Source organism: Nicrophorus vespilloides, unplaced genomic scaffold, assembly GCF_001412225.1.
Source record: "Nicrophorus vespilloides isolate i.1.1-1 unplaced genomic scaffold, Nicve_v1.0, whole genome shotgun sequence".
Taxonomy (NCBI): domain Eukaryota; kingdom Metazoa; phylum Arthropoda; class Insecta; order Coleoptera; family Silphidae; genus Nicrophorus; species Nicrophorus vespilloides.
The window spans coordinates 56,898-75,812 of NW_017098088.1; the positions used below are offsets into that span (position 1 = coordinate 56,898).

Consider the following 18,915-nt stretch of genomic DNA (forward strand, 5'->3'; position numbering starts at 1 on the left):
AATTTCCATACTCGTATGAAATAACAGAATATATCAGAACAATTTTTTTAATTTCATTATTACAAAAGAAATAATAATAATAAAAACGAGCAATATAATTTAGAGAATGTAAATTTCACAGTCAATTACTTTTGAACATATTTGGAATAATAAATTTTGATAAAATTTATTATTGCTAACAGAAAACAAACAACATAACTCACTTCAACTTAACAACACATTATAAATCTAGGATAGCGCTTCTCTTTCTTAAGATATCTATTTCCAATCTCTTTATCTGCACATCCAGCAAATGTAGTTTCCTTTTAGAAATATATTCCAGTTGCGCAATCTGCAATTTCTTTCTGAAATACAACCTTTTCAAATGCTCACTGTTCTCTATTCTCCTACTGCAGTTCTTTCTCCTTCTGTGAAACATTTTATCCTCATAGGAATTTGTTAGTGTTGAAAATTGCTCATTTAAAAATGTCAACCTTTGTCCATCAGACTCTGGAAGCAGATCCACCTTAGAATTTTCTCTAAGTTCTTTCTGAAAAATGTATAATTATTTGTTGATGCAACATAATTATTATCTTCTGTTACTTCATCCAGAGCTGCTTGTATCCTGACAATTTGTGGGTGATCCATATTAGATGTATACATCTCTGTCTATAATGCAATTTAATTCTATTCAAGTACCAACAATTTTACAGTGTTGACTTACATTTTCAAAACCAATTCCTTTCCGGGCTTTTCTCTTCAAATTATCATACAGTGTCTTAAGTTGATCTACTCTGCGCTCACCCGAATCAGCTTCTACATTATACTTATCTGTTATTTGCAACCAAGTTTGGTTCTTCAAGCGGACAGTGGATGCATCTGTTGCTTTATTATCAATAATATGAGAAAATCTAGATGAACAATATAGGAATAGTTTGGGTATTAATTAAATTTATTAATTGTTTGCTGTAAAGAACATTCTTATATCTAAGTAAAGTTGCACATATTTGTAAGTAAGTATAAGTAATTTTGTAGAACTTACTCTTTGACCAGTGCAAGCAAAAGACACTTTTCTCGTTCACTGTAATTACGAGTACGGTTTCTTTTACCTTTATCCATTATATTTACATATAAAATACACTTATCAACAGTAATTGGCAGGTAAATAAAAAGTTTCAATCGAAAACGTCTTGTTAGCTGATTACTAGATTTATTTAACAGACCGTTAAATCGGCCATTAAGCCAACTCCGCAGCATAAATATGTATACAACTATTGCAGCAGTCGGTATGCATAAGAAGTTGTGTAAAAATTACCGAAGAACGTATCGAAGGTTGCTTAATTTTAAATTGTAGGTAGGCAAAAATATGTCAAGAGTACAAATAAAGTCACATAACAATAGAAAAAATAACCCATATGTTTATGATTTATCTTAATATTGTAGTATTTTTTTTGTTAGTAAAAGTAAGCACCAATTTTATCTTAAAATTCAACTTTTTAAGTGAATTATTGCAGTTGTTTGTCGAAATTTGTTGTGTAAGTGATTTAATAGTAAATAATGGATTGGTTCACACAGAAACCATCAAGTGATGTCAATAGCAATATAGAAAAACCGGAAAACTGTTTCACTTTGCACAATGATAGAACCAGGTCTCCAGATTCAACAAAAGAGAAGAAAATGGGATTCAAGCAGCTGGAGATAATATCGAAGAAGTCAGCAGAAGATGTTATACTTGATTTATCTAATGAGAGAGCAGCTCTGAAATCTTGTATGGAAAGTCAGCTAACACCAGAATTCATTGTGATTATTGTGAATACGTTTGCAACCATCTCTGAGTCCAAATTCTCAGAGAAAAAGTTGAGTCTCTACACCCTATTTATAAATGAGATCTTCATATGTAGTTTAGAAAGTTTCTTGAATAAGTCATACCTTTGTTATAATCAAGAATCCAAATACTCTAAGGTATTTAAAGATAAGCCAGAGGAATTTTGGAAAAATTTATTAGTGTGTGTCAATAATGTTATTGACTATTTTCCGAATCATTCTCAAAGAATTGTACCCTCTTTGATTGATGGCATTGAAGGTAGTAAAAGTGTGTCAAAAATCTCTGATGCAGATATTGAAGCATTGAGATTAAAATTAGATAGCTTAAAGGATTTACTTCTATTCAATGACAGTGTAGAATCTCCAAACAGTATTCTAGAAATTGGTATTTATCCCACAAGTGATGAACTTTTGAGTGATTATATACCTTTCATCAGGGAAAACATAATTAAAGGAAGTTATAATGATGTTAATCATTATATAGATGTTCAGTTTAGATTAATGAGGGAAGATTTTGTTAACCCAATCAGGATGGGTATCTGTGATTATGATTATAATGGTATACACATTTGGAATTTATATGTAATTTTGTACAATTCAATTATTTTGTAGGTAGTTCTCATATAGATGTTTTTAGAGAAGTAAAATTCCTTCACAAGGAAGCCTCTAGGGCTTTGCTGGGGTATTTAGTCCATGTCCCAAAAAGAAGGGGCAATGATAAATTGAAGTATGGATCTCTTGTTGGGTTCACTTCTACTTCACTAGATAAATTATTCTTTGGAAAAGTTATTGATACTAAATTACAATATAAGCATTTCACTGAAGTTGTTGTGCTGTTTGAGGAAGAACTTAATATCGATTTTGAGGGCATTTACACTATGGTTCTTTCTCATGCCTACTTTGAGCCATACTACCATGTGCTGAAGACACTGAAAGCCTTTAAATTAACCGAGTTTCCTTTGAAGAAGTATTTAGTTGATGTTAACTTTACTCAGGAATATCCGGACTATTTGAAGCCGTCCACTATTTATAATATCGCTGGTAAAAGAGTAACTATATGCAACAAAGATTGGCCCATGATAGAGACTGAATTAGACGATACTCAATTGAAAGCATTTAAATATGCGCTTACCAATAAATTCAGCGTCATCCAAGGACCGCCGGGCACTGGTAAAACCTTCGTAGGTCTGAAGATAATACAAACTCTGATACAGAACAGAGATAACTGGAAGTCGAGTGGACCGATACTCGTCGTTTCGTATACTAACCAAGCATTGGATCAGTTCCTAGAAGGAATTTTGGAGTTCACGGATCAAATATTGCGAATCGGCGAGCAATCCAAAAGCGATAAGTTGATAGACTACAATATGAAGCAGCTAAAGAGGAAGTATAACGTGGATTACAAAAAGAGGAAGCAAATCGATAGAGTGAACGAGATTCGAGATGAACTGAACATGTTGTATTCTACGAAATACATGATTTCTAAAGGTACTTGCATCGTCCGTTTCTCGTGCTTCGAACAATTCCACTCGAGGTTCAAGCATAGCTGGTTCAGGAACGCCGAAGATGAAGATGATATTATCGATTGGTTAATGGGAGATATTGAATCGATGTACGGTGAAATCATATGGAATGAAAGCGTGATCGATGATGTCTTGCAGCAATTCGAGCCGAGCAATCGTGCATACAATCCGCAAGAGTCGGACGATGAACTAAAGTATGCGGATGATTTTGCACCGGGCAAGAAGAACATGTACAACGAGCAAAATCCAAACGTGGTAAGCCTTCAAGATATTTGCCTCAAAATAAGATCGCTCAACGATATGATTGGCAATCAACATAAGTTTACTAAGGATTGCGAAAAGTTGTACAGTTCATTGAAAACATACAAATGTCTATTGGTAAGCGTTTAAGATAATTGTATCTTTATTATTGTAACGCATATTATTAAATTTGCAGTTCCTATTGAATTCATTACCTTCGATAAAAGCTAACCCCGAGATGCGATACTTTGATTTGGATAGGGCATTTGTGATGACCGGAAAACAGCGCTGGCAGTTGTACAACTATTGGGTGAAGAAGTACGAAGAGTGTTTGGATGAACAAATCCATTTGCTCGAGGCAGATTTTGCAGTTTGGGCCAGAGAATACGATGATTTTAGCGAGATTATAGACACCTCTGTAATGAAGCAAAAGCTTGTCATCGGGATGACAACAACAGCTGCGGCTCGTCGTCAGAAGACTCTTGAAATATTGCAATGTCCTATCGTTGTAGTCGAGGAAGCTGCTGAAGTTTTGGAAGCTCATATCATATCGGCTCTATCGAGCAACTGCCAACATCTGATTTTGCTCGGTAATAATTTTAAACTAAAACTAATATTTATCGAATAAACGATATATTTTAGGCGATCATAAGCAGCTAAAGCCGAGCACTGCAGATTATAAAATAGATAAAGATTTCAAGTTGGGCGTGAGCCTCTTCGAAAGGATGATTAAGAACAATGTTCCGTTCCAATGCATGAATGTTCAATACCGAATGCGTCCAGAAATAGCGTCCTTGATCTGTCCCTTAATATATCCAGATTTGCAAAATAGTGCTAAAGTCGAAAGGTATCCGGAAGTGGTTGGAGTCGCAAAGTCCGTGTTCTTCCTCTCGCACAATCATTTGGAAAGGAAATCGATTGATAGCAGCAAAGAGAATCCTTACGAAGCATCGTTCTTGATAGCTTTTGCAAGATACCTAGTTGCAAATGGATATTTAGCTAAGGATATTACTATTCTCAGCACTTATCAGAAGCAGATGCAAGTCATCGGTAACGAAAAGAGAAAATATGTTGAGATCAAAGATACTCGTATCACCTGTCTGGACAACTTCCAAGGTGAAGAGAATCAAATCATTCTCCTATCTTTAGTTAGAAACAACCAGGAAGGTAACATAGGCTTTTTAAACCAGGAAAATAGGATTTGCGTAGCGATGTCGCGCGCGAAACAAGGTTTATATATCATGGGAAACATGAAACTTCTCTCAGATAAAAGTCCTGTAAGATAATCATTTCAAAACGTTAAATCATATTTAATCTTTACTTTTGTTCTTAGCTTTGGAGGAAAATACATAGCACGTTATCGCAAATGAGGGCCGTTGGTACGGATCTTGAGTTGATTTGTAAAAAGCACGGCAACAGAAAGAAGGTAAAATATGTGGTTGATATTCAACAGCGAATAAAAGGATGCGAAGAAAGATGTCATGAGGTCATGTCTTGTGGTCATTCTTGTGATAAACTCTGTCATTATGGGCCTCATGATAAAAAATGTAATAAGATGTGTTCTAAATAAGCTAAGCTTATATTAATATGGTATCAATAAATAAATAATATATCATCTGGTATTTTAAATGAAGAAATCCTTCGAAGTTACTGCTACTTCTTTTCAATTTAGGCTACTAAACGTACACATTAAAGATTATTTTCGAGTAGATTATGTAAAAGAAATTAAATCTTAAATTTACAATATTTGTATTAACATTAGCTTAAATCTTATTTTCGTAATTGATTTTTTAAGTAAATAGTATTCTGATAATTGTACAAACATGTTCATGTCAAATTGACGCTAACCTCAAACAGATTATTTTCTGTTATTTGCATGTGTTTACATTATCAATGTCAATGAAAACTAAACAACAGGTTTGAACAAGTTTCTACAAGTCCTTAGGATGGAGGATAGTGAAGAGATGGACACTGGCGATTCAGAGCAGAACATTCCTGTCATGGGAAAAGCAATGGAAATGATGGTTTGTATAAGAAATATAAAGTGGATGAAGGAGTTAACATATTATATCCATGTTTTGAACAGAAAAGAATGGGTTACAAAGAAGGCTGCGGCTTGGGGAAGTTGGAACAAGGAATGTTGAATCCCATTGATTGTCCACGTCAAATATCCAAAAGGGGTTTAGGGATGCCAAGACATATTGTAGAAAAATGGACTTCATTCGATGAAGTAACTGCAACAAACTTTCGTTTAAATTTCATATCTAAATTATATTTTTGTTTATTTGAAGGGAATTGAGCTTGACGAAGAAATACAATGGTTGATAAATAATGAAAGCAGTGATTTTAATTTGAAGGAAAGGGGAAATTGGCTGCAAAAAGATTTGCCCAAGACTACTATTATAAATGAGACAAAGTTCAGTGAACCTGAATTGCTAATTAATCTGCTGAATGCAAAGGTATGATAGGATTTACTTTTCAGAAAATTATGTGTAATTGTTTGCTTATTGCAGAAAGATGTATTTCAAACATTCAATAATTTAGAGCTGTGCAAAGCCCGTTCGAGAGCTAATCCGTTTGAAACGCTGAAAGCTGCATTCTTTATGAACAGGGCCGCTTTGAAGATGGCCAACATCGATGCCGCTACGGATTTCATGTTTTCGGGCGTTGACAAGAATGTAATTCACTTGCCACTGAAGGCTTGAGTACGATTTTTATGCGTTTTACTTGTAGCCTCATCATATGTCTAATGGTCCGCATTATTTCGCTGATGTGTGCGCTGGTCCAGGAGGGTTCAGCGAATATATACTTTGGAGGAAGAATTGGTGCTTCAAAGGATTCGGTTTCACGTTGAAAGGAGAACACGATTTTAAATTATTCAATTCGACTTGTTGCTCAGTATCAACGTTCAGGAGTTACTATGGTAAAGCCAATGATGGGAACGTGTGCAATCCTGAAAACATTAAAGATTTCGCTTTGAACGTGATGCATGATACTGAAAATAAAGGAGTACATTTTATGATGGCCGATGGAGTAATGAATATTTGTATAAAGTAAATCAAGTATTTTTGTTTTTAATTGCTTTTTAATTCAGGGTTTCTCCGTGGAAGGTAACGAAGAATTGCAAGAAGTCTTGTCCAAACAAATATACGCGTGCCAATGTCTGGTGGCTTTGGAAATAGTAAGACCTCATGGGCACTTTGTCACGAAACTATTCGATACCTTCACAGAATTCAGTGTCGGATTAATATTCCTGATGTACCAGTGCTTCGAAAAGAGTATTTACTTTCCTCATACCTATATTTTAATGCTATTGCATCTTCATATTTCTAGTTGCTATATTCAAGCCGAGCACGTCGAGACCCGCCAACTCCGAGCGATACCTAATTTGTAGCAATCTGAAAGAGTCCAGTATTGTACGAGATGTTCGCAACTATTTGAGATTAATTGTGCATGAAATGTGGACTCTGAGCGAAAGTAAAGTGAGTAACGTGGATCTCGTGAGTTTGGTGCCTTTTGAAGTCATCGCGAAGTACGAACACTTCAAGACATACATCATCGATCGAAACAATAAGTACTGAATACTGATGTTAGATTATTAGATTATTAACGTTCTGTTAATAGATTAGGAAAAAAGCAGGTTGCGAATCTGATTAAACTAGCGGAGTTCTGCAAGAACCAGAATCTGTTTGATGAGAGGCAGGACGATCTGCGCACTGTATGCCTGAAGAAATGGAATCTACCTGATAAAATCAGAAGTCCCAAAGAATTGATAACCAAGGAAGATTTGTTGATCATAACTCTAATCAAAACAGGTATTATCAAATAAAATGGAAATAGAAAGTGTTTTAAATACAATAATCTTACAGAGTTTTTGCATGTTAAGTCTGAAGACATATCAAACGATGAACAATTAGCTAAACTTTGCGCAAATAAGTCTGATTGGACTTATTGTCCATTATACAGTGCACGTTCATCGAGAAAATGCGGCATATTTGTAGGTGAGTGTTCTACCTTGAGATCAATCCTCAATGTTCCACATTATTAAACAATCTAAATTGCAGCAACTGCGGATCGGAAAATTGTTAAATTGCACAATCACGTGTGGTTAAAAATAAAGAACTTGAAGCTGATCAAGGGGACTATTCTATTTGGAGAAGTAGTGATGGAAAAATGTTTAGATAAGGGAACCGCCAGAGAGGAAGTAAAAAGCTTGCATGTTATAGATGCAATAAGATTGGGAGATACCATCATAGTTGACTTGCCTTTCAAAGAAAGGTATGTTGCTGTTATTACAATTTATTTCCATGTCGTAAATCTAATTTATGAACTAGGTTGCAAATGATTACTGCTTTCTGCAAAGCAATGAACTTTGAGACGTGCCCCACTAATGTGAGATTGAGACCCAAGGTTTTCGATTGTCTGGGGAACATCTCAAATAATCCTTTAATCCATTTTAACGAAGAGGATCAAAAATATCAAAGCGTGCTTCCGACTGTTGGAATCGGAAATCTCGAGGAAAAGTATAACGTTCATTCTATGTTGTTCCTCAAAACTGATGATCGTGAGTTTCATTCTTTCTGCTGTAATATGATTAAAATATTCATTAACTTTGTTTCTTAGGACAACAATTTCACACGACGTACGTTTTGAGAGCTCGGCTCTTCATCGATTCCCTCGAGCTCGAGGATGATGAAATCTCTGTTAAGTACGAGACATTAATCCATGGTTTATAAGCTAATATTTAATTGCACTCTGAAAATATAAGGAGTATAAACAATCATTTAAATGTAACTTGTAACGTTATTATTTATTTTTAATCTAGTCTTTAAATACACAACTAACTCATTTTTATTTGTATTCATTGTTTTGTAATCTAACATATTGAAAATAAATTATTTTTCATCATTATTTATTGATTCTGTTGTACTATGCATAAATCTTGTGAACTTTCTTCAATTTGATAAATTTTATCATATTTAAAGTACAAATAAACTTTCAATGTTTTTACTGTCAATCTATAGACAACCAAATATACAACTAACCTAAATATATTGCAATTGTAAATATACAGATGATTAAGTTAACAACAGTCAACTTTCAGTAGGAGAAATTAATAGCAATAAGATGTCAGTTACATTGGATATAAGACTTAAAAAAGCAGACAAAGTTTACACAGAAGGAGTAAGTATTTTGATATAGTTGCAATCAGCAAATTACCTTTGCTTTTTATAGGAAAAGGTTACAGGGTTTATAGTAGTTAAATCAAATAGTGATTTAAAACATGATGGAATTACACTTTCTATGGAAGGCTCAGTTAATTTGCAGCTTAGTTCAAAAAATGTTGGGATCTTGGAGGCCTTCTACAACTCAGTCAAAGTAAATATCATCAATGATAATAGTATGTTATCAAAAGTACATTGCTTTGCAGCCTATACAATTGGTGTATGTGTCTTGTGAAGTGGTGAGTTCAGGTAAATTACCCAGTGGGACAACAGAAATACCATTTGAGTTGCCTCTGATGCCAAAGCAGAATAGGGAACTGTATGAGACATATCATGGGGTGTTCATTAATATCAGTTACAGTCTGAAATGTGATATGAAAAGGTCATTCCTTTCCAAAGACCTGCAGAAAGTTCAACAGTTTATGGTGCAATACAAGCAACAGAAGACAGAATTACCTAGACCTGTCTCCTTTAAAATTAGTCCACAATCTTTAGCTTCTGGTGAGCTTTGAAAACATTGTGTTGAGGAAAGTTTAGTAATGTTATATAATTGTAGGTAGTTCAGCAGCTCCAGATTTTTTAATAAGAGGAAAAATGGATTCAACCAGATGCAGTGTAGCAAAACCTCTGACTGGGTTTCTTGTTTTAGAGAAATGTGCCAAGCCAATAAGATCTGTTGAATTGCAATTGGTCAGAGTGGAGACTTGTGGATGCGCTGAAGGATACTCAAGAGATGGTTTGAAGCTGGTATTAATTCTGAAGAATTGTTGAAATTAACTATAGTTTTTTTTAGCTACTGAAATTCAAAATATACAAATTGGTGATGGAGATATTCCTCAGAATATTGAGATACCAATTTACATGATCTTCCCAAGATTGTTCACTTGTCCCACCATGATTAAATTGAATTTTAAAATTGGTAAACATATTTTTTTTTTAAACATTTTTACAAGATATTTTTAATTGTTTTCTTTTCAGAATTTGAAATAAACATAGTGGTTGTTTTCCAAGATGATCATTTGGTCACTGAAAACTTTCCCATACTCTTAACCAGAGAATAAACCAATTCCATTTCATATTAATGCTTTATTTTTTTTTACATATATGTTTAATATAAATTTTGACTTTATAATTAATCAATAAAAAAATAAGAAATAATTGATACACAGTTATATATATATATATACAAATTGTTTATGTTTCTGCAACAGCCACCCTGATTTTATTTAATATAGGTTCAATCTGTTGTTCCAATGCTAGAACGTGTCCTGTATTGCATGTATCACTAGCTACAAAACTAACAATTAATGGCAGTTTATTCATTTGAACGACTTGGTAATGTGCATATGAGCAGATCAATGTTTTTGTCTTCCCCAGTCCCAATTTGCTGCCCTGATCAATGGCCAAACCAAATGTCGATATGAAGCTGGGCCTCATCTCTGGAGCTTTATCATTGCTCACTTTCAAAATCGGCACTCCATCCCTATCTGAGATTATGATACAGTACAAGCCAGTAACTTTATTCAGTATTTGCAGCAAAACCTTCTTCACTTCATCAGCCATCTGCAACAAAAGCTTGCTTTAACCTTCTACTTCTATTTACTTTCTATATTTGAATGTATTTTAAAAGAAAAACAAGATACATGCCTTTTGAACTGGAAGATTTTTTATTCTTTATGATTAAAAACATAAATCAGCTGATCTTAGCTGTAAACATTAATGACAGTTTATGGTGTAGATGACTAACGTCTTACCACAACATAATATTTCCAACTTTTTCCTTGTTGTTTCCTTGAGACAACTTCAACCTTTAAACTCATAATATTAATATAAACAATAGTAATAGTTTTACAATTATTTAAATCAATTAATATACATTGTTAAAGTAAGTTATACAATAATTTAATGAAATTATAATTTTCAGTTGGTGAAATTGAAAACTGAAATTGGTGAATTTTCTGTCATACCAGCATTTATTTGACAGTTGTCTTTAACGAAGTGAACAAAATTTATTTAACTAAATCATGATATTTTTTGCTTATTTATGAGTTTTATATTATTACCTCGACAGTTATGTGAATATCCCATGCGAAGGCTACCATAACTTTCGCCCATATGAATTTGATCCTTCTTATCTGAAAAAAAACCGAACGAAAATGACTAATTTCACGAAATATTTACTGCTTATGGTTTTAATACCATATTGCGCCTCCAGGAAACATACTCTAGAAATATCTGTAAGTATAGTAATGTATTTGTTATATTAACAATGATTTTAATTGTTGTGTGTTGTAGAATGATGAGAGACGATACATAGCTCTGAGCACATTTGGGTTCTACAAAGGTGGAGTGCTGGAAGTGCAATTGGAAAATTTCAGGGCTTCTTCTGAAAATGCTTCAGATTTGGTAAGATTACTTTATCATTTTGTTTATGGAATTAGATTATATTTAAGCCTTTCTGCAGTTTGGGTTTAGTATAGATAGAACCTTAAATGATGCAATGAACCCTTATCTGGATACACACACTGAGAAGTGTCTTCTGCAAGAGATGTTCTCTTCAAGAAATGAGCACTTTTCTGCTGCAATCTACTTTTCTATGGATCTTAAAAACAGTGTGTAAGTATACATTTTAATATAACTAGATTATTTGTGATTTGATTTGTTATTTATTGTTACAGAATGAAGGTTAATTGCAGTCAAGAATGGAAAGATCCATTGCACATCTACAAAAATTCCAAAGATATGCCAGTCAGCAATAATAATATACTGGATGAAGAAAACTTCAAGAGGCTGAAACGTCAAACAACTGTACAACAGAATACTCAAGATCAATGTACAAAGTTAAAGTTACCCATCACGAAACGCGTTGTTGATGGAATTACCTATTACAATACTAGTGTAAGTTTATGACTTAAGAACAAACTTGTTGAAGATATATTGAATCTTAATTGAATATTATTTATTTTAGTTCGTTATAGCAGTGGCTAGTGTATCGGAAGAAGGTTTATATAATTTATACTTTCATAGCTGTCCAAATTATGATAGTAATTCGCATAAGGTCTACGATTTTACGGTAAGTTAATTGATGATGTTGTATCGTTATTGATCTTTTGTTTTCAGATGCATATAAGAGAGCAGAATGAAGGTGGTTATTTATCAGCTGGTGAAATGCCTTTGCCTGCTTTGTATTGTACCATGGCGGTTCTGTTCTTTTTGTCCGGTTGCTTCTGGGTGTTTTTGCTGAAACAATCCAGACATCCCATATTCAAGTTGCACTACCTCATGGCGATGCTGGTGTTCTTGAAGGCTTTGTCTCTGGGTTTCCATGGCGTCAACTACCATTTCATTGAAACCTTGGGTGTGCACTTGGCCACTTGGGCTATCCTATTTTACATTGCTCATTTGCTGAAAGGCGCTTTGCTCTTCATAACGCTGGTTCTGGTTGGAACCGGTTGGACCTTCATCAAGCACGTTTTGGCTCCAAGAGATAAGCGTCTGTTCATGGCTATAATCCCGCTGCAAGTGTTGGCGAACGTCGCTGAAATTATCCTGGAGGAATCCGAGGAAGGTTCTTTGGAACACAACATGTGGAGAGACGTCCTGATATTCGTAGACCTGATTTGCTGCGGTTGCATTTTGTTCCCTGTGGTTTGGTCCATCAGACATCTGCAGGAAGCGTCCAGAACAGACGGCAAAGTCCAAATCGTCCTGAGGAAGCTGAAGCTCTTCCGCCACTTCTACATAATGATCGTGTGCTACATCTATTTCACCCGGATTATAGTGTACCTGTTAAAGATTACCGTTCCGTTCCAATACGGTTGGTTGGACGAGATGTTCAGAGAGATGGCGACCTACGTCTTCTTCGTCATGACCGGATACAAGTTCCGGCCGGCCGCTCACAATCCCTACAACACTGTGCCAACTGATGACGAAGAGGAGGAGGATTTAATGTAAGCTTCGCATCAACGCCAATTTGCATTTGCTCAAATTCTTCAATTTTCAGTATTTCGAAACACCACGAGATAACTAAACTGAAGCACACCGCTACGATAACTGAGGTGACCGAAGAGGAAAGCGATTCGTTGTTAAATCAGAAGGAGAGCAGTCACGAGTACGATTAGTTCATTGTCTGATTTTATTACTCTCCTTTAGTTTCATGTAACCACGATAATCATTTTGTTTTTTTTTTTATTTAAGCCGTAGGTTGTAAATGCTTTCTTTAGGACGACATGTTTTTACTTCTTTTTTTTTTTTTAGAAAATTTGTGATTTTTTTCCCCTCTGAGTGAATGCATTGAAAATTACAAAATATTGTTGCACTGTGATAGGCTTTGTTCTTGCGTTGTTATTCGGCGACCGAAGGACTAAACGAAGCGAAAAGAAAATTCTATATAAATTATATTGTATACAAAATAGTTCCAGCATTCCACTGACGTTCTTCGCGTATCGATTATTTATGCGAGACGCCAGTTCCATAGTTTTTAATATATTCTTTTCTCCTCCAGTCTACATATTTGTAAATTATACAATTGAATTTTTTTGCGATGAAAACATTTGATTAATGTAATACGCAGCATCCTTTTAGCCATTAAACAATTGAAACAACATAAGAAAGTGTTTTAACTTTACAATTTAGTTAAATAGCAAAGATTAACAAAATAAATAAAAAATAAATCTATGTTTGTATATGACAACTTATTATATAAGATAAAATATAATATATATATTTTTCTCAATAGATGGAGCATCAACCGAATTAATTCTTAATAATAATATAACCTAGAAATATTCAAGCAAATAACCACAAAGACTGCTTAAAAATGTCGTATGTTAATTTAATAATAAAACGTTCGATTTCCACGTCTTCGATACGTGAAGGAAAGAGAAATTTCAAGAAGTTCTCGTTGCACAACAAAAGGGGTTCCAGAATCTTCAAGCAAATGCAAGCAGAGAATCCAGACCCTGAGATGCCAATAGACAAGAGAGGTGTTCGAGATGTTGGATACACACTAAATGGCACCTTCTATACAGTACCTGAGATGATCCCAGAACTAATTGTGCCAGACTTGAAGGACTTCAAATTGAAACCGTATGTCTCCTACCGTGCACCAGAAATCTATCAAGAGGAACTCACAGCACAGACCTTATTTGATGTAGTTTATGCACCAAAAATTAAAAAAGATCACACTGAAAATAAACTAAGTGCAGATGGAAATCCTATGGAACCTTCAGTGCAAGAGAAACAAACATCAGAGGAGGCTTGGAATAAGGCTAAGATGACAGGTTCTGAACTATTATAAGTGTGTATGCTTCAATTAAATTGTAAATAGTTTTTAGATGAAATAAATTTAATTCAAATGTAATAGCTTCAAATATTCTGGTAATAGTGTATCACCAGAATATTGCTGCACATCAATTTTTAATTTACTCCTAGCCTTAATTGCATCCTTTGGATTCTTGCAATATTTCCTTAGTTTCTTCAATAAATCAGCAGGATCTTTATACAGGCATTCTTTTGGATAAATCTCAGGGTATACTAAATCATTTGGTACAAGTGGAAAGCAACCACAATAGTAAGATTCCATCCTAAAAATAATAAGTAATAAATATATAAACAAAAGTTAATGATTAAAGTAATTACATGGAAACTCCAAAGAATTCATGTATAGCAGTTGAAATTGCAACATGACTACTGTTCAAAATATCGTAATATTCCTTCTTGCTCTGCACAAAACCAAAAGTTAAGATATTAGCCTTTAATATTTCTTTGGCTATGCCGAACGTTGCTGAAACATCCTCAAAATTTTCACCCAAAATGTGAACTTTGAAAGAGTACTTGTCCTTCTTTAGCTCCATCAATGTTTCCAGAAATAGCTCAGGATCTTTATCAAACTCCCATCTGTGAGGCCAAACTATATGAAGCTCATTTTCATCCAGTTGTTTCTCCGATGGTAATTCTGGAAAACTGACTGGAAAATACAATACCATGCATTTGGGTGATATCTTGTCCAGAAGATTTTTGGGTCTATAATCTGGTAACATTTTAATGATTTTCTTCAAATTTCCCAGGAAGCTGTCCTTGTTGAAATTAGAGTTGAAAATTACTTGATCAGCAGCTAAACTAGAAACAGTTATTTTCTGATAATTGTTTTATGTTTAATTCGAATAATACTACCATGTGGTTATTTGGTTGTAAGCAAATTGTATGTCTCTACCCTTGATTTGTCTTATGGGAAAGATGAATTGATTTTCATGGAAATAAACGATTTTCTTCAATTTATTCAAATCCGGTCTGAGTCCTAAAAGTTCTGGTAAGTTGAGAACAGAGCTGCAGAATAAAATTTCTTCTGTTGTTAACTCAGGGATTAGCTGGGAACATATTAAGCCACTGCATCTGGCTCGCCATGGCCATTTCTTTGCTGTGCAACTAATGAAAGTGTGAGAAGTATCTAAAATTACAAAATAAGCTATATAATATAAGTAATAATAGTTACAATTACTATTCAATAATAAATCTATTAATTGTTTATGCGATCCTCCATAGAAAGGCTCAATGAACAGAATCTTTGGACATTTAGTAACAAACTTTTTCATCTTGATTGGAACCTTATCATCTTCTTCTGCTCTGATGCTATCCACTAGAGTGACTAGAGTAGAGCAAGCACCAACATTATTTTGTTTTCTTCTTTCCATTATATTTATATAAATTATCTAGAATTGCACAGAGGTTATATTAATCAATAAACAATAGCCATCTTACATTACTACTCCCAAGTTTATACTTCGAGTGATATGGCGCTGATGAATGAATATAAGCGCCATCTACTATAACGCGTACATAATTAAAAATATTAATTTATTAAAAAAAAATCTATGGGTCAAAATGACCCCTTCATTAAATATTAAATATTAGCACCAGATATATTTAATAAACTACTTTATTTTCATAATTTGAAATGTATGATATTAGGTTTTTTGATATTTTCACTCACAGTATTAGTGTTACATACTGAATATCAGAATTACTGATTTTACCAGTTTTGGTACACGAGAAACCAACGTTATTCAAATTTGAAAACCAAATATTGATGATATTTCAAGAGTGTGATTTTTTCTGACTCTAAAAGTGCGTTAGACGCTATCCAATCCTCGCAATATTCAGCCAAAATAAATTATATTGTTCTCCAAATCAAGGACAGGTTGTGTCTCTTGGAAAGTATTGGGTCAAAGGTCTCGCTGTGCTGGATACCGGGACATGCTGGGATCCCTGGGAACGAAAGGGCGGATGCGTTGACGAATGAGGAAATCCGAGAGTGGGAATGATACCATGGTTTCAAGAGTTAAAGTTAACCAAGAAATCTAAAATATCAGCTCTGTGCAGATTACGAACGGGCCATAACAGATCTGCAGCTCATCTTTTTAGGATGAATTTGCTGGATTCACCGCACTGTGACTGTGGAATGATATCCACCACTAACCGCATTTTTTTTGAATGTGAATCATAAGTTGAAAGTGCTCATCACTGACAAAGTTTACCTTCCAACATCAATAGACGTCCTGTTAAGGATGAAGGATATCAAGATTTATAGACTGATCTTAAATTTTATCAAAAACTCTGGATGTGTTGTTTGAATATTTATTATATATGTATTTATTCTGTTGTCTTTGTTACCGCTTTTTAATCTGTTCTAACACTTTTTATTTACCGATCCGAGGCCTTCCCACACTGTGATAAGAGCTGATAGGTTCCTGCTCGTGAAGAGTTTGTATAAATGTTGAATTATTTTTTGTTATTTTTTATTATATATAATATTTACTGTAAATTTATAAATTAGCAGGGTGATTCTGTGTAATAGTCTTTAATAGTTTATTCATCTTTTTATCTCTTCATCTCTTTTAGTTTATACTAGACATTGACTGGCTACATACACTGTGAGGTGTGAGCTAAGTGCACACCTCCACTCTATTATAGAGTGGAGGAACCACAACAGATGATATTTCAAGAAAGTATGAAATCTACTATAAATTAAGAAACTCTCGACGTAACTGCTTTGCTCCTAGTGAAAATGGTACAAGAAAATACTATAATAGTTAGCTAGGACAATCCCCGAAATGAAATTACAATTGACAGCAAATGAAAACAAATATCAGATGGGTCATTCTGACCCTTCCGTAGTACTTACGGGTTAAATATTCTAATTTTGTCAACATTTTATGTGAACTTTATAATCTTACTTACCTAATCTTGTGCTATATTAAATTATAAGATAGGACGGGAACACGAAAAAATAGATTAGCCTGACCTACGCCGAGCAGATCAGGGCAGTAGCCATTCGAGTAACAGAAACAATTGCAGCTGAAAGCAGGTTGATGCACAACAAGGGTGGACCAAAGTCTAGCAGCATAGAAGATTACTAGGAGTAGTGGCACAATCTATTATGCTGTACGCTGCTCCTATATGAGAACAAGCAATGACAGTTCTAAGCTATAGGAAAGCGCTAGAAACGGTCCAAAGGAGAGGAGCAATTAGGATATGCAGCGCGTATAGGACACTTTCCCAAGACGCAGTGCAGGTAATAGCTGGTGTGCCACCAATAGAGCTTCTTGATCTGGAGAGAGGTGAGAGGCAGAGGGGCTCAACCAAAGCGGATACTAGAGCCAGACTGCTGCAAGATAAATGGCACAAGTCGGAGAAAGAAGCGTTGTTTAAGCAGAAAGCACGGTGAAACAACATTTCACCTGAGCCAGGCGCTGTCTGCCCATGGATGCTTTGGCAAGTATCTGCACTTCTTCGTGAAGAAGGAGGATGAAAGGTGTTGGTACTGTGAGGAGGACGATAGCCCTGAGCACACGCTATTTAGGTCCTGCAGATGGGTTGAAAGGAAGCACGAGGCGGAGGCAGAATTGGGAGTTCTGCTAGAGCCAGAAAATGTTATCAGTGAAATGCTGAAGAGTGTGGACAGCTGGAATATTGTAGCGGCGTACATATCAGAAGTGCTACTAAGCAATGAAGAAGACGAGCGGAGGCTGCAGAGTAATATAGTGATACAGGTCCTGTTTGCTGGTGAAGAAGAGGAGAGGTTTTAGTGCGGTAAGAATCCCACAGTACCACGACTCCACCCGTGGTCCCTATGTAAGGTTTCCTCTCCTCTACAAAAAAAATAATTAGAAAATCATTGGTTAAGACATTTACTTTATTAATCTTGTATATAGATTGTACAATACATATATATATATATCATATAGATTCAGTTACATTTTTTCCACATATAAAATGAATAATCGCATTGCGCCGTTCGACACAACGCATACACCATCATATATATTATAACAAGTATACAAATTACAACTAGGTTTTACATGTCGCATCGGACCTTTTCCGTATATTTATACATATATATATATAAATGCAGCTCCAACAGGCAGTGTGGTTGTTTACATTATTGTAGAATAATAATAATCAGTTTGTAATTCACGTACGTACAATAATAATTGATTTACTTCCAAATCCATCCGCTCTACATTCGCGGTAATATTTCCTGCTCCATTCACAATACATTCCGCCCTCTCCGTCACATATCACAGACTTACTTTTAAATTTACGCAAAAATCTTTTAACAAAAATATTACATAAATACATATTTTTTTTTTATATCTTGATTTTCGTAAAAAAATAATTCTCATCAACCTATTAGAAAAAGGCCAAAAATAAAAAAGAAACAGCATGCAACTATATAAAAGATCTCATTAATTATAGTTTAACAAAGTTTAAGCTTAAAATTACTTGAGAATGCACAAAGTACTTGCAAATTTCATAAACTAATGAGATTAGATATAAAAATTAGAAAATTTAATTGAATTTTAGAGGAAATTATTTACTATTACAATCGCTGCACGATCCCATCTATCATTAAATTTTCTATTTATATGCCAATGATTGTTTTGACAGTGATTTCATCGATAATTGAAAATAATTTTGAATTTATACAGAGTGTTTAATTATCTATTGTTGTTCAATTCGGTGCGTCTATTTCGATGAAGATTCGAGTAGATATTATTTGGGTTTTTTTTATCCAGTGAGGTGTAGCTTCATAAGGCCTAAGCAAAATTTTGAGTACTTGGACA

General features: G+C 34.4%; 9 protein-coding genes across 11 annotated transcripts; 6 read left to right on the forward strand and 3 right to left on the reverse strand.

The window, feature by feature from the left end:
* Positions 1–91: 91 nt before the first annotated feature.
* Positions 92–1,225, reverse strand: LOC108561643. Of its 2 annotated transcripts, none has more exons than XM_017919672.1 (4): positions 1,022–1,225; positions 704–890; positions 583–648; positions 92–529 (listed from the first exon to the last, which is right to left on the reverse strand). In XM_017919672.1, exons 1-4 carry the CDS (start codon positions 1,096–1,098, stop codon positions 221–223), a joined length of 639 nt encoding a protein of 212 aa, XP_017775161.1. In that variant the 5' UTR covers positions 1,099–1,225; the 3' UTR covers positions 92–220. The 2 variants fall into 2 exon arrangements, with proteins under 2 accessions (XP_017775161.1, XP_017775162.1); XM_017919673.1 differs by having other exon boundaries at positions 444–525.
* A 182-nt stretch (positions 1,226–1,407) lies between these two features.
* On the forward strand, positions 1,408–5,181 carry LOC108561648 (NFX1-type zinc finger-containing protein 1). Of its 2 annotated transcripts, XM_017919681.1 has the most exons (6): positions 1,408–1,442; positions 1,494–2,362; positions 2,416–3,704; positions 3,763–4,156; positions 4,209–4,843; positions 4,900–5,181. In XM_017919681.1, exons 2-6 carry the CDS (start codon positions 1,537–1,539, stop codon positions 5,134–5,136), a joined length of 3,381 nt encoding a protein of 1,126 aa, XP_017775170.1. In that variant the 5' UTR covers positions 1,408–1,442; positions 1,494–1,536; the 3' UTR covers positions 5,137–5,181. The 2 variants fall into 2 exon arrangements, with proteins under 2 accessions (XP_017775170.1, XP_017775169.1); XM_017919680.1 differs by having other exon boundaries at positions 1,409–2,362.
* Positions 5,182–5,385: 204 nt separating this feature from the next.
* LOC108561637 (cap-specific mRNA (nucleoside-2'-O-)-methyltransferase 1) lies at positions 5,386–8,431 on the forward strand. The gene is made up of 12 exons (XM_017919664.1): positions 5,386–5,590; positions 5,653–5,796; positions 5,858–6,025; positions 6,080–6,244; positions 6,300–6,599; positions 6,661–6,844; positions 6,900–7,140; positions 7,191–7,381; positions 7,436–7,567; positions 7,631–7,844; positions 7,901–8,130; positions 8,190–8,431. Exons 1-12 carry the CDS (start codon positions 5,513–5,515, stop codon positions 8,300–8,302), a joined length of 2,160 nt encoding a protein of 719 aa, XP_017775153.1. The 5' UTR covers positions 5,386–5,512; the 3' UTR covers positions 8,303–8,431.
* A 175-nt stretch (positions 8,432–8,606) lies between these two features.
* LOC108561642 (Down syndrome critical region protein 3 homolog) lies at positions 8,607–9,871 on the forward strand. The gene is made up of 6 exons (XM_017919671.1): positions 8,607–8,750; positions 8,802–8,945; positions 8,998–9,292; positions 9,348–9,527; positions 9,585–9,710; positions 9,770–9,871. The coding sequence occupies exons 1-6, from the start codon at positions 8,694–8,696 to the stop codon at positions 9,850–9,852; spliced, it is 885 nt and encodes a 294-aa protein (XP_017775160.1). The 5' UTR covers positions 8,607–8,693; the 3' UTR covers positions 9,853–9,871.
* Positions 9,872–9,958: 87 nt separating this feature from the next.
* LOC108561645 (ragulator complex protein LAMTOR3-A) lies at positions 9,959–10,531 on the reverse strand. The gene is made up of 2 exons (XM_017919676.1): positions 10,439–10,531; positions 9,959–10,354 (listed from the first exon to the last, which is right to left on the reverse strand). Exon 2 carries the CDS (start codon positions 10,352–10,354, stop codon positions 9,986–9,988), a length of 369 nt encoding a protein of 122 aa, XP_017775165.1. The 5' UTR covers positions 10,439–10,531; the 3' UTR covers positions 9,959–9,985.
* A 257-nt stretch (positions 10,532–10,788) lies between these two features.
* Positions 10,789–13,400, forward strand: LOC108561649 (protein GPR107). The gene is made up of 7 exons (XM_017919682.1): positions 10,789–11,028; positions 11,087–11,197; positions 11,256–11,407; positions 11,470–11,689; positions 11,760–11,864; positions 11,912–12,741; positions 12,795–13,400. Exons 1-7 carry the CDS (start codon positions 10,948–10,950, stop codon positions 12,910–12,912), a joined length of 1,617 nt encoding a protein of 538 aa, XP_017775171.1. The 5' UTR covers positions 10,789–10,947; the 3' UTR covers positions 12,913–13,400.
* A 152-nt stretch (positions 13,401–13,552) lies between these two features.
* Positions 13,553–14,153, forward strand: LOC108561639 (39S ribosomal protein L41, mitochondrial). The gene has a single exon (XM_017919666.1). It carries the CDS (start codon positions 13,611–13,613, stop codon positions 14,088–14,090), a length of 480 nt encoding a protein of 159 aa, XP_017775155.1. The 5' UTR covers positions 13,553–13,610; the 3' UTR covers positions 14,091–14,153.
* On the reverse strand, positions 14,127–15,512 carry LOC108561638 (glycosyltransferase-like domain-containing protein 1). The gene is made up of 4 exons (XM_017919665.1): positions 15,291–15,512; positions 14,966–15,239; positions 14,432–14,911; positions 14,127–14,376 (listed from the first exon to the last, which is right to left on the reverse strand). Exons 1-4 carry the CDS (start codon positions 15,481–15,483, stop codon positions 14,139–14,141), a joined length of 1,185 nt encoding a protein of 394 aa, XP_017775154.1. The 5' UTR covers positions 15,484–15,512; the 3' UTR covers positions 14,127–14,138.
* A 1,749-nt stretch (positions 15,513–17,261) lies between these two features.
* Positions 17,262–17,877, forward strand: LOC108561635. The gene is made up of 2 exons (XM_017919663.1): positions 17,262–17,476; positions 17,535–17,877. Exons 1-2 carry the CDS (start codon positions 17,262–17,264, stop codon positions 17,875–17,877), a joined length of 558 nt encoding a protein of 185 aa, XP_017775152.1.
* The last annotated feature ends 1,038 nt before the right edge of the window (positions 17,878–18,915 follow it).

Coding starts and splice junctions, on each gene's coding strand:
- LOC108561642 (XM_017919671.1), top strand. CDS start 8,694: ATGTCAGTTACATTGGATATAAGACTTAAAAAAGCAGACAAAGTTTAC. Junction 8,751..8,801: donor ACAAAGTTTACACAGAAGGA/GTAAGTATTTTG, acceptor TGCTTTTTATAG/GAAAAGGTTACAGGGTTTAT. Junction 8,946..8,997: donor CCTTCTACAACTCAGTCAAA/GTAAATATCATC, acceptor ATTGCTTTGCAG/CCTATACAATTGGTGTATGT.
- LOC108561648 (XM_017919681.1), top strand. CDS start 1,537: ATGGATTGGTTCACACAGAAACCATCAAGTGATGTCAATAGCAATATA. Junction 4,157..4,208: donor CCAACATCTGATTTTGCTCG/GTAATAATTTTA, acceptor GATATATTTTAG/GCGATCATAAGCAGCTAAAG. Junction 4,844..4,899: donor TTCTCTCAGATAAAAGTCCT/GTAAGATAATCA, acceptor TTTTGTTCTTAG/CTTTGGAGGAAAATACATAG.
- LOC108561649 (XM_017919682.1), top strand. CDS start 10,948: ATGACTAATTTCACGAAATATTTACTGCTTATGGTTTTAATACCATAT. Junction 11,029..11,086: donor AACATACTCTAGAAATATCT/GTAAGTATAGTA, acceptor TGTGTGTTGTAG/AATGATGAGAGACGATACAT. Junction 11,690..11,759: donor TTACCTATTACAATACTAGT/GTAAGTTTATGA, acceptor TATTTATTTTAG/TTCGTTATAGCAGTGGCTAG.
- LOC108561645 (XM_017919676.1), bottom strand. CDS start 10,354: ATGGCTGATGAAGTGAAGAAGGTTTTGCTGCAAATACTGAATAAAGTT.
- LOC108561637 (XM_017919664.1), top strand. CDS start 5,513: ATGGAGGATAGTGAAGAGATGGACACTGGCGATTCAGAGCAGAACATT. Junction 6,845..6,899: donor GTACCAGTGCTTCGAAAAGA/GTATTTACTTTC, acceptor TCATATTTCTAG/TTGCTATATTCAAGCCGAGC. Junction 7,141..7,190: donor ATCATCGATCGAAACAATAA/GTACTGAATACT, acceptor TTCTGTTAATAG/ATTAGGAAAAAAGCAGGTTG.
- LOC108561638 (XM_017919665.1), bottom strand. CDS start 15,483: ATGGAAAGAAGAAAACAAAATAATGTTGGTGCTTGCTCTACTCTAGTC. Junction 14,912..14,965: donor TACAACCAAATAACCACATG/GTAGTATTATTC, acceptor AACTGTTTCTAG/TTTAGCTGCTGATCAAGTAA. Junction 14,377..14,431: donor GAATTCTTTGGAGTTTCCAT/GTAATTACTTTA, acceptor TATTATTTTTAG/GATGGAATCTTACTATTGTG.
- LOC108561643 (XM_017919672.1), bottom strand. CDS start 1,098: ATGGATAAAGGTAAAAGAAACCGTACTCGTAATTACAGTGAACGAGAA. Junction 891..1,021: donor TTGCTTGCACTGGTCAAAGA/GTAAGTTCTACA, acceptor TTGTTCATCTAG/ATTTTCTCATATTATTGATA. Junction 530..582: donor TACAAGCAGCTCTGGATGAA/GTAACAGAAGAT, acceptor TACATTTTTCAG/AAAGAACTTAGAGAAAATTC.
- LOC108561639 (XM_017919666.1), top strand. CDS start 13,611: ATGTCGTATGTTAATTTAATAATAAAACGTTCGATTTCCACGTCTTCG.
- LOC108561635 (XM_017919663.1), top strand. CDS start 17,262: ATGACAGTTCTAAGCTATAGGAAAGCGCTAGAAACGGTCCAAAGGAGA. Junction 17,477..17,534: donor CTGCAAGATAAATGGCACAA/GTCGGAGAAAGA, acceptor ATTTCACCTGAG/CCAGGCGCTGTCTGCCCATG.